This window comes from Pongo abelii, chromosome 10 (genome assembly GCF_028885655.2).
Source record: "Pongo abelii isolate AG06213 chromosome 10, NHGRI_mPonAbe1-v2.0_pri, whole genome shotgun sequence".
Classification (NCBI taxonomy): domain Eukaryota; kingdom Metazoa; phylum Chordata; class Mammalia; order Primates; family Hominidae; genus Pongo; species Pongo abelii.
The window spans coordinates 846,390-859,259 of NC_071995.2; the positions used below are offsets into that span (position 1 = coordinate 846,390).

Consider the following 12,870-nt stretch of genomic DNA (forward strand, 5'->3'; position numbering starts at 1 on the left):
TTAAGAATTCTGATTGAGAATGTATACAGATTCCTAAGCAAGTAGATTGAAAACATTCATATTCATTTCTGGAAGAATGGATAACTAGGACCATTGGCAGCATTTGGAGAGGCAAATTGGGAAGGAATGGGAATTAATTCCAAAATGCATGCTTTTTGGACCTTTTGAGTTTCTACCTTTGTTCTTTATGTATATTTACGTTGAAACAGATAAAACACCCATAGCTGAAAAATAAGATGGGAATGTATGAGTTAGAAAATTTGGATTAAGGCTGGGCGTGGTAGTTCACACCTGTAATCCCAGCACTTTGAGAGGCCAAGGCGGGTGGATCACCTGAGGTCAGGATCACCTGAGGTCAGTTCGAAACCGGCCTGTCCAACATGGTGAAACCCCATCTCTACTAAAAATACAAAAAATTAGCTGGGCATGGTGGTGGGCACCTGTAATCCCAGCTACCCAGGAGGCTGAGGCAGGAGAATCACTTGACCCGGGAAGTGGAGGTTGCAGTGAGCCGAGATTGTGCCACTGCACTCTAGCCTGGGTGAGAGAGTGAGACTCCGTCTCAAAAAAAGAAAAAGAAAAAAAATTTGGATTAAAAGTTGAAATAAATTTAGACTTATTTTTTTAAATAGACATGAAATTCAAATATCATACAATTAACCATTTTAGAAAGTACAATTCAGTGGCACTTAGTACATTCACAATGTTTTGTAAGTACCACATCTATCAAGTTACTAAACATTTTCATCACCTCAAAAGAACACTCAGTGCCTATTAAGCAGTTACTCTGCATTTCCCTTCCTCCAGCCAGGCAGCGTATTTTTTCTTTAATTGCACATTATCTAAGTTCTTTTTCTTTTTACATTTAGAAAGAAATTTTCAGTTTCTGAGCTTCAGAGGCTTATGCCAACAGGAGGGTTTATTAAGTAGAAAGAGCGCTAGAGTTGGAGTAGAAGTTGTGACTGCTCCCAGCGCTGCCTCTGACCAACTGTGATTTTGGGCAAATAGCTAACCTCATTTGGGCCTCAGTTCCCCATGTGTATGTAAAACAAGTGGTTGGACTACCTGATCTCTGGGACCAGCCATTCGTGGATGGGATTTTTTTATTGTAAAAAACATAACAAAATTTACCATCCTAACCAATTTTAGGTGTACAGTTCAGTAGTGTTAATACATACACATTTCTGTGCAATTTCTAGAATGCTTTTCATCTCACAAACTCTATACCCATGGAACAATTTCCCATTTCTCCCAACCCTCGGCTCCTGACAACTACCAACTTTTTACCATCTCTATGGATTTATCTAATCAGGATATGTCCTATAAATAGACTCAAAGTACGTTATGGATCCTTGTGTTTGGCGTCTTTCACTTAGCATAGTGTTTTCGAGGATCATTGTGATTGCACGCATCAGTACTTCATCCCCTTTTATGACTGAATAACATTCCGTTGCATGGAAATATCACAGTTTGTTTATTCATCCATTGATGAACATTTGGGCTGTATCCACCTTTTGGCTATTAAGAGTACTGCTGCTATAAATATTTGTGCACAAGTATTTTTTTGAGTACCTGTTTTCATTTCTTTTCGCTGTATACTAGCAATGGAATTGCTGAGTCATGTGGAAATCTTTGTTTAACTTTTTGAGGAGGCATCCTACTGGGAGTGACATGATACCTCATTATGGATTAGATTTGCATTTCCCTAATGATTAATAATGTGGAACATCTTTTCATATGCTTATTGGCTATTTGTGTATCTTTGGAGAAATGTTTATTCAAGTTCTTTGCTCATTTTTTATTGGATTGCTTGTTTTTTTGTTGATTTATAAGAGTTCTTTATATATTTTAGAAATTAGGCCCTTGTCCAGATCCATGATATGCAGATATTTTCTCCTATAGGTTGCCTTTTTTGCTCCTTGATAATGTTCTGTGATGTACAGATTGAGTATAGTATCTCTTATCCGAAATGCTTGGGACCAGAAGTGTTTTGGGCTTTGAATTTTTTCAGATATTGGAACTTTGAATTATACTTACCAGTTAAGCCTCCTAAATCTGAACTCCAAAATGTTCAAATGAGCATTTTTGTTGTGTGTCATGTTGGTGCTCAAGTTCAGATTTTCGACTGGAGCATTTTGGATCTTGGATTTTCTGATTGGGATTCTCAAGCCTGTGCCAAGTTTTAAATTTTGATAAAATCCAATGTATCCGGTTTGTCTTTTGATGGCTGGGCTTTTGGTATCATGTAAGAGTCCATTGTCATAAATAACCAAGGGCGTACAGATGTATCCCTAAGTTTTCTTCTAAGAGTTCTATCAATTTAACTTTTCTATTTAGGTTATTGTTCCATTTTTAAGTTAACTTTTGTATATGCTATGAGGTAGGGTCTGATTTCATTCTTTTGCATGTTGATGTCCAGTTATCCCAGCATCATTTGTTGAAGAGACTTTTACCCATTGAATGGTCGTGGTACCCTTCTCAAAAATTATTTAATCATATGTATAGGTTTATTTCTGGACTCTCAATTCTATTTCATTGGCCTGCATGTCTGTTCTTATGCCGGTACCACACTGCTCTGATTACTCTAGTAATTTTTGTAAATTTTGAAAATTAGAAGTGACTTCTCCAATTTTGTTCTTCTTTTTCACTACTGTTTTTGACATTTGGGGTCTTCTTGAAATTCCATGTGAATTTGAGAATTAGATTTCCATTTCTACAAGAAAAGGCTGTTGGAATTTTGACAGAGATTGTGTTGAATCTGTAGATCACTTTGTATAGTATCACCATCTTTAACTATATTGTCTTCTAATCCATGAACACAGGATGTCTGTCCATTTATTTATGTCTTTTTTAATTTCTTTCAGCAATGTTTTGTAATTCCATTATACAAGTCTTTCACATCCTTGGTTAAATTTATTCCTAGATCCTTTATATGCTATTGCAAATGAAATTGTTTTCTTAATTTCCTTTTCAGATTGTTAATTGCTGGTATATATAAATACAACTGATTTTTGTGTGTCAGTCTTGTACTTTTGCAACTTTGCTGAATTCTTGTATCAGCTCGTCTGTGTGTGTGTTCATTCTTTGGGTTTTTTTTTTTTTTTTTTTTTTAAACAGTTGGGGTTTCACTCTGTCACTGAGGCTGGAGTGCAGTGGTGCAGTCGTAGCTCACTACAGACTTACAGACTTGAACTCTAGGCTTAAAGGATCCTCCCACCTCAGCCTCCTGAGTAGCTGGGACTCCAGGTGTGTACCACCATGCCTGGCTAATTTTTAAATTTTTCATGAAGATAGGGTCTCAATATATTGCTTATGCTGGTCACAAATTCCTGGCCTCAAGTGATCTCCCTTGCCTCTGGCTCCCAAAGTGCTGAGATTACAGGTGTGTGCCACCACACTTAGCCATTCTTTGGGATTTTTATATATTGGATCAAGTCATATGTGGATAGATAGTTCTTTCAAATGCCTTTATTTCTTTTTCTTGTCTGTTTTGGCTAGAACTTGAATTATGATTAGCATTGATTATCCTTGTCATATTACTGATTTTAAGGAGAAAGCTTTTGGTCTTTCACCATTAAGTATATGTTAGCTGTGAGTTTTTCATAAATGTTCTTTATCATGTTGAGGAAGTTCTCTGCTATTCCTATCCTAGTTTCTTGAGTATTTTTTTTTTTTTTTTGGAAAGATGTTAGATTTTGTCAAATGCTCTTCTGCATCAAGTTAGATAATCATAAAACCACTTCATTCCATTAGTGTGATATATTATACTGATTAATTTTCTTATGTTGAATCACCCTTGCATTTCATAGATAAATGGTGTATAATCCTTTTACTATGCAGTTGGGTTTGGCTTGCCAATATTTTGTTGAGAGTTTTTACATCTACATTAATAACGGTGTTAGTCTATAGTTTCCTTGTGGTATCTTCAGTATCAGGGCAATACTGGCCTCACAGAATGATTTAGAAAGTGTTTCCTCCACTTCTGCTTTTTGGAAGAGTAGGATTTGTGTTAATTCTCCTTTAAATGTTTGGTAGAACTCATCAGTGAAGCCATCCAGTCCTAGACTTTTCTTTGGAGATTTCTTGAAGGAATGTTCCATGTACAGTTGAGAATATATATCCACTTGTTGTTGGGCAGTGTGTTCTATATATGTCTGTTACCTTTTGGTGGTTTATAATATTGTTCAAGTCTTCTGTTTTCTTATTCATCTTTTGTCTAGATGTTTTATCTGTTATTGAAAGTGGAATACTGAAGTCTTCAATTATTACTGTAGTGTCTACTAATTTCCTCCCTTTAATTCTGTGAATGTTTGCCTCGTTTTTTGGTGGCTTTATTGTTTGATGTATATGATTGTTATTTTTTATGGATTGGCCCTTTTATCAATACATCATGCTCTTTTTTATCTCTTGCATCAGTATTTTTACTTATTTTGCCTGATACTAGTTTTGCTACCTCACCCTCTTTTATTTACTATTAGCATAGAATATCATTTTTCTTTCATCCTTTGAATTTCAACCTATTTCTGTCCTTGGATCTATAATGAGTCTCTTGTAGACAGTATATAGTTGGCTTTTTTTCTTTCTTTTTTAAAAATCCATTCTGCCCATCTCTGTTTTTGGTAGAGAGTTTATTTACATTTAATTAGTCAAAATGAATGATTTGCCATTTTGCTGTTTGTTTTCTGTATGTCTTGTATCTTATTTTTTATTTATTTATTTATTTTTTGAGACGGAGCCTTGCTCTGTTGCCCAGGCTGGAGTGCAGTGGCACAGTCTCAGCTCACTGCAACCTCCGCCTCCCGGGTTCAAGCGATTCTCCTGCCTCAGCCTCCTGAGTAGCTGGGATTATAGGTACCCACCACCATGCCCGGCTAATTTCTGTATTTTTAGTAGAGACGGGGTTTCACCATGTTGGTCAGGCTGGTCTCAAACTGCTGACCTTATGGTCCGCCCGCCTCAGCCTCCCAAAGTGCTAGGATTACAGGCGTGAGCCACCGCACCCAGCCGTAATATATTACATTCCTAGAGACAGTCTTGTGCTGTTTTTTGCTCCTTATCTCCTTCATTACTACCTTTTTAAATGTATTTATTTTTCTTTTGTAGTATACCATTTTGATTCCTTTCTCATTTCCTTTTGTGTATATATTTAGATATTTTTTCAGTGGTTACCTTGAGGATTACAATTAACATCATAAACCTCCAACAGTCTACCCTGAATTGACACCAACTTTGCTTTAATATAGCATACAAATCTCTGATCCTATACAGCCTCACTCCTCCTTCCCATTTTATGTTTTCGTTGTCTCAAATTTTATCTTTATACATTGTGTACCCATTAGCATAGTTTTATAAACATTATTTTACATGCGTTTGTCTTTTAAATCATGTAGGAAATAAAAGGAATTATAAACCAAAAATACATTAATATTGGTTTTAATATTTAGATGTGTGATGGACTTTACCAGAGATTTGATTTGGTTTTATGGCTTCAAGTTATTGTCTAGTGTTCTTTTATTTCCTCTAAGGATTCTCTTTAGCATTTCTTATAGGAAAGGTGTACTACTGTCAAACTCCTCCAGCTTTTATTTACCTGGGAATGTCTTAATTTCTTCATTTCTGTAGTATAATTTTGCTGATATATAATTCTTGGTTGGCAGTCTTAAGGTTTTTTTTTGGGTTTTGCTTTTGTTTCTTTTAGCACTTTAAATATGCCATCCCACTGCTTTCTGCCCTCTATGGTTTTTGCTGAAAAATCAGCTCATAATCTTATTGAGGATCCCATGGTCATAAGTCACTTCTCCCTTGCTGCTTTCAAGATTCTCTCTTTGTCTTTGCCTTTTAACAGTTTGAATATAGTGTTTCTCATTGTGGATCTATTTGCATTTATCCTTAGAGTTTGTTGAACTTTTTGGATGTGTAGATTCATGTCTTTTACTAAGTTTGGGAAATTTGTGGCCATTATTTTCTTAAATATTCTTTCTGCTCTTTTCTGTCTTATTTATCTAGGACTCCCATTGTGTATATTTTGGTCAACTTGATGGTGTCCCACAGATCTCTTAGACTCTGCTCATTTCTGCTCCTCAGACTGTACAGTTTCACTTCCTATTTTCAAGTTTATTGCCTTTTTCTTCTGTGTGTTCACATATGCTGTTGAAATCTGTTAGTGAATCTTCACAGTATTTTTCAGCACCTAAATTTCTACTTGGTTCCTTTTTAAAGTTTCTGTCTCTGTTGATATTCTCTACTTCAATGGAATATTCTTTGTACTCTTAACATTTAGCAGCCATTGTTCTCAGCATTTAGTCTGCCAAGTTTTGGCATAGGTACTATAATTATCCCCATTTAACCATGAGTTGATTGTTTTTAGTAAATATCTTAGTACTGAAGAACTGATTAAGAGTTCTGCTTATGAGAGTGGAGCTTTTCAGCAACTGGGCTTTGTCTTCAATGTGGTAGGGCAAAAATCAGTCATAATGGAAGACCCTGAAGTGCTTGATACATCAGAGACGTCTTTTTTTTTGAGATGCAGTCTCGCTCTGTTGCCCAGGGTGGAGTGCAGTGGCATGATCTCGGCTCACTGCAGCCTCCACCTCCTGGGTTCAAGCGATTCTCCAACCTCAGCCTCCCGAGTAGCTGGGGGCTACAGGCACATGCCACCATGCCCAGCTAATTTTTATATTTTTAGTAGACACCATGTTTCGCCATATTGGTCAGGCTGGTCTTGAACGCCTGACCTTAGGTGATCCATCCACCTCAGCCTCCCAAAAGTGCTGGGAGTGAGCCAGCGTCAGCCACTGCACCCGGCGGAGACATCTTTTTTTTTTTTTTTGTCCTGTCTGCACCGATGGTGCCTAATTGTCACTTTTCTTTCTCAAGATGTGGTTGGTTATGGTGATTTTAATTAATATTCATATTTTTATAACCACTTTTCATTCTCATCAAACTTAGCTTCTCTGAGTTTAGAAATGTTCCATTTGTAATATGGAGCAGATTGGATTCCTTCTTGTCCTTGTACTTTCCTTATAAACATTGCTATAATAATCATGTTTGTATGCAATTCTCGTAGAATAGGTTCTTAAAGTGAAATGTGAATCATAATATATGTGTAATTTTCACTTGAATAGCAATTGAGACAAAGATATTATTCCTTCCTGCTAGCTGGGATAACCTTGAAGGTCTTTACTAAAATGATAGATATAATTTAAGTAGATCTTAAAGGATAGGCAGGTTTTCTGTAATTAAGGAGGTGCTATGGGAATAGTTAAAAAAAAGAGAGAGAGAAGTAATATAAAGTTCATAGTAGGATACCCTTTTGTTTAAAAATAGGATGTTTATAAGGAGGACTAACGACAAATAAAGTTTCCAATATTTCATTATAAAATTCTAAAAATTATATAGAAAAGGCAAAAGAAGCATACAGTGAGCACACACTCAGCACCAAGATTCTATTGTTACTAACTTTTTGTATCACTTGCCTTACCATATTATTAATACGTCCATTTATTCATCCTCCATCATCTATCTTATTCATTCCATAATAAAATAAATTGTAAAATAAAATAATTCAATATGCTTCACCCGTAAACCCTTCAGTATGCATTTCATTAGAGTGCCAATATTTGTGTACTTTATTTTTCTTTTGCCTCCAAACAGCATCGGGATAGAATAAATTATTATTGTACGATTGAATGAGTTTTGACAAGGCATTCATTTGTGTAACCAAAACTCTTAAGATAGAGAACATTTCCATCATATCAGAAAATGCCCTTATGCCACTTTCCAGGCAGCCTTTTCCTTACCCTACATCCAGCATGACTGTTTTGATCTATTTTTTAAACCATAAAACCCACTTTTGCTATTAGTTTTCTTCAATTAGCCCGCCCAAATGAAGTAAAATTTTATTTTGGTTCTACTATTTGATTTTTAGTTAGATCTGGATCTCTGCATGTTTTTCATTTTAAGTAGTTGCCCTGAAGATTACATTTACATTGTTACTTTTCACAATTTATTTAGGACTAATACGGTACAATTTCATGTAAAATACAAGACCTTTGCACAAATAAAGTTTTCATATAACCCCTCTACCACGTGTTCTGTATGCTGTAATTTTCATATCTTATACAAGTGCAAGGTGACATAAGTAATTTCATATCTTATATAAGTACAAGGTGACATAAGTAATTTCATATCTTATACAAGTGCAAGGTGACATAAGTAATTTCATATCTTATACAAGTGCAAGGTGACATAAGTAATTTCATATCTTATACAAGTACATGGATAAGTCATTAGTAAATGGGAGTAATTATAGTACCTATTCAACAAAATTAGAATACTAAATGCAGGAAACAGTGACAGCCAGATGTTAAGGTATAGAAAATTTTAGCTCAACAAATAGAGAGTATCAGTAAAGACATAGAAATTACAAAATTAAACAAATTCAGGAACTGAAAAACAATAACTATATAGTAGAATATGTAAGCATATCATATATATCACAGTATTATAGATTTTCCTTTAACTAATCGTGTGTGTATTTTAAAGATACTGAAAGGAAAATGTAGTCTTCTCTATTTAACATTTTTAGTGCTCTTTTTTTCCTGAATATTTCCAGATAAAATAGGCATTGGAACTCAATCCCCAGATGTATCTTTTCTACAGTGGGCAGCACCAGAGGTCTCTGTTCAGTTCTTTTAGCATACCTGGGCTGCTTGGAATCTTTCCTACATACATGTATTTCAGAGGTCAACTAGAGATTTGGGCAGAGTGAATACACAGAATTTAGGGCTCTCCTTAGGGCTCTCCTTTGGTGCCTGCTTTCTGAGATTTCCTCCTTTCCTTTCTAGATCTGTGCTGTCCAGTAGAACTTTCTGCCATTATGGAAATGTTGTATAACGTACACCATCCAGAATGGTAGCCATTTGCCTTATGTGGCTGTTGAGCACATGAAATGTGGCTAGTGCAACTGAGAAATGAAATTTTTTATTTTAGTTAATCTACATTTGAGTAGTCACATTTGGCTAGTGGCAGCTTTATTGGACAGACCATCCTTGCAGAAAGGTCTGTTAGACAGCACTGTTCTTGATGCTGTGGTCATTCCAAACTCAGTCGCCATTTCTGTCTGGGGTTTAGCAGACCTGCAGAATCAGAACAGGGCCTTTTCTTAGGTAAAAATGTATTATAAAGAAGGAAACTCAAGCAGTGCTTTCCCTTTGTCCCTTCCAACTATGACTGATTTTGATTGCTCTCCAGAGCCTTCAAGTAATAGTTGTTTGGTATATTTTTGACTGGAGTTTATAAATACATCTGTGTCTGATAGAACTACTCCACTATTTAACAGAAGCAGAACTCTACCTCTTAATCATTTAAATGGTGACCTAATTTTAAGGAATTCATATTTGGTGCTTTGTTACCATAATTCTCTTACCAATCACTAATTAAATATTTTTGGCTCTGAAATATTTAGCTGATATAGCCAACTTGATCTCCCATTTCTTTAAGAAAAAACTAGTTACCTAATACTATCATTGTTTAGATGAAAAAGCATTTGGAAGACTTATTTTTCTGTGTCTCTTAATAGAATTTTTATTTTAAACTATTGTAGCCCTGCTTACTAAAAGTATTACTAACCTTTAATGTTACTGAATCTTAGTATGCTAAATTTGATATTCCCATCTCCAGTCATGTTAGAATTTAATGGAATTCTTCAAAGCAACAAACTCCTATCATTGATAACTTGTTTGGTATACTTTGCTTTTTCTAGGTATCTGAAAAGGTTTAAAGTGATGAAGATCAAAGTCCTAAGAAGCTGGTGCCGTCAGATCCTTAAAGGACTTCAGTTTCTTCATACTCGAACTCCACCTATCATTCACCGTGATCTTAAATGTGACAACATCTTTATCACCGGCCCTACTGGCTCAGTCAAGATTGGAGACCTTGGTCTGGCAACCCTGAAGCGGGCTTCTTTTGCCAAGAGTGTGATAGGTATGTTTCAGGTGTACCTTGGAGCCTGACTGGCTTTCTGACATTCCTTTTATTTAAAATCCTGGCCCTGTCAGAGTTTTAAGTGATATAAACCTTAAGAAATTCATAGCTTGAACTCAGGAGGTGATCCGTTCTACTTATGAGATGTAGGATTCTCTATATTTGTGCTTCTTGGAATCATCTTAGAGACTATTGATAACATTACAAGAAATAAAGTGAACTTTGTTGATAACACCTAATGTAACAGGCTTTTTTGTTTTTGTTGTTGAGACGGAGTCTCTCTCTGTCACCCAGGCTAGAGTGCAGTGGCACGATCTCAGCTCACTGCAACCCTCCACTCACCGGGTTCAAGCGATTCTTATGCCTCAGCCTCCTGAGTAGCTGGGATTACTAGGCATGCATCACCACGCCTGGCTAATTTTTGTATTTTTAGTAGAAATGGGGTTTCACCGTGCTGGCCAGGCTGGTCTTGAACTCCTGGCCTCAAGTGATCCACCTGCCTTGGCCTCCTAAAGTGTTGGGATTACAGGCGTGAGCCACCCCGCCCAGCCAGCCATCTTTTCATTACACACTGTTGATACTTAACATTATGCACTATTTATGTAATACATATAGTATGTCACTTCATGAAAGAAATGGACTTTATATTTAGTTTTACTTTCTAAAATTAAAAGATAAAAATTAAATTTTTAAACATATAAAATGTCTGTTGGATATATATGTGTGTATTCAAGAATATTGGCCAAGAGCAATGGCTCATGCCTGTAATCCCAGCACTTTGGGAGGCTGAGGTGGGAGGGTCACTTGAGGTCAGGAGTTTGAGACCAGTCTGGCCAACATGGAGAAACCCTGTCTCTACTAAAAATAAAAAAATAAAAAAAATTAGCTGGGTGTGGTGGCGGGTGTTGTAGTCCCAGCTACTCGGGAGGCTGAGGCAGGAGAATCACTTGAACCTGGGAGGTGGAGGTTGCAGTGAGCTAAGATTGCGCCACTGCACTCTAGCCTGGACAACAGAGCAAGACTCTGTCTCCAAAATAAAAAAAAAAAAAAAGAATAGCCTCCTAACATTTTGTGAAAATAAATATGACAATTCATTCTGAAAAGTTGATTTTATCAACTTTTTTCTCAGTCTCACTCTTCAGAAGTTATGATCTATCTAAAAGAGTGTTTCTCAACCTCAATACTACTGAGATTTGGGGTTGGACAATTCTTTGTTGCAAGGGGCTGTCTTGTACATTGTAAGACTCTTGAGCAGCATTCCCAGCCTCTACCACTAGATACCAGTAGCACGCTCCCTGTGTACCTGCCTTCTAGTTGTTATAACCAAAAGTGTGTCCAGACATTGCTATATACGGCCCCTAGAAGACAAAATTGCCCCCTGTTGAGAATCACTTATCTAAAGAACAAGGGTGTCCCTTTCAGACTTTATATGTTAGAAACTCAAAGCTGGAAAAATAATTTAATGCCTATTTTGATAAGCTTTCACTCTATGAAGAGGGTATCACAATTTAAAAACTTGAGGTCTTCATAAACACTCTATTTACTCCCTCGAAAAGGTGACAATAACAAAAGAAACCCATTAATTTTTAAGTGAACTTGGATACTAAGTATTACTAGGAAAAGCACAGAACACCAGTTATTTCTACATCTTTGAAAAACAGTGTTCTCCTTGGAATATTATGCAACTAGGGTTAGGAATGCTTTCACATTTTCTTATAATACATTCACAAGAAGAATGGGAAAAGTGTCATTTAAAGCTGAATTTCTTTTTTTGCCTTCTTCACAGGAAACATTTCTTTGATTGTCTTTGGCATCCTGAAATCTCTGGCCCAATAGAGTTTTTATTTTTCTTTGTTGATTAAATCATAGTGTGCATGCCTGTTTCTTGGAAATGCCTTATAATTTGAGGTATGCAGACCTAATTTTCTGGAAGCATTACAAAACCTAGTCTTGTGGGATCACACACTGTGCTCATAAATCAGTCTGTATTTGGGTTCTATATTTGTGTGTGTGTTTGTCTTTTTGCTTGTAGGATGTCCCTCACTATATTTCTTGTGTCTGTAGTAGGCTTATTTGTGTACTGCAGGTGGGATGGTAAGTATGTGAAGAAAAGGGCTCTGGTGAGTGGCCTTTGGAGACAATTACGTTTTATTTCATTTTTTAAAAAATGTATTGAATATTGGGTTTTTCACTGCAAGGCCTTCTTAAAAAGTGAAACTAATCAGATTGAGTGTTAATGCCAAGAGTGTAGCTGTAAATATTAACCCTACAGTTACCATACATTAGTGGGCACACAAGTATTTTGATCTTTTTAAACCCATCATCTTATCTTACAGATGTACCATTATATCTGCCTTGTTCCTTGCATAGTGTCTTTCCTTTTCCTTCTATTTGTTTTCAATATGAATTAGATTAGTTTATATCTTAGCCAAGGCTTTATTTTGACATATTGTATAAAGAAATTCATTTTACACAGTAAATCAATAAATAGATCCTTGACCTTATTCCAGTTTCATATAAAGGCCTTGCAGTGGAAGATCTTTTATGAGATATTTGATGGAACAGACTGACTGAGAAGATTTCCTTCCTCTTTTCTCCCCCTTTCCTTTTTTCTCCCCATTCCAATTTCTTCTCTCTCACAGGTCAACCCCTCTGCTTCTCACCCCGGTGAGTAACGTCTGAAGCTTCTGCTCGCATTGAGTCTGAATCGTTCTTTTAATTTAAGGTACCCCAGAGTTCATGGCCCCTGAGATGTATGAGGAGAAATATGATGAATCCGTTGACGTTTATGCTTTTGGGATGTGCATGCTTGAGATGGCTACATCTGAATATCCTTACTCGGAGTGCCAAAATGCTGCGCAGATCTACCGTCGCGTGACCAGTGTA

At 36.3% G+C, this 12,870-nt stretch overlaps 1 protein-coding gene across 24 annotated transcripts in view; it reads left to right on the top strand.

Moving 5' to 3' along the window:
• WNK1 (WNK lysine deficient protein kinase 1) overlaps positions 1-12,870 on the top strand; it is a 160,445-nt gene that overhangs the window by 65,143 nt on the left and 82,432 nt on the right. For all 24 annotated transcript variants that reach the window (XM_009247295.2, XM_009247287.3, XM_054527806.2 and 21 more), the window contains exons 3-4: positions 9,764-9,984; positions 12,710-12,867. In XM_009247295.2, the coding sequence (XP_009245570.2) occupies positions 9,764-9,984; positions 12,710-12,867 (379 nt within the window). The remainder of the gene's footprint in view (positions 1-9,763; positions 9,985-12,709; positions 12,868-12,870) is intronic.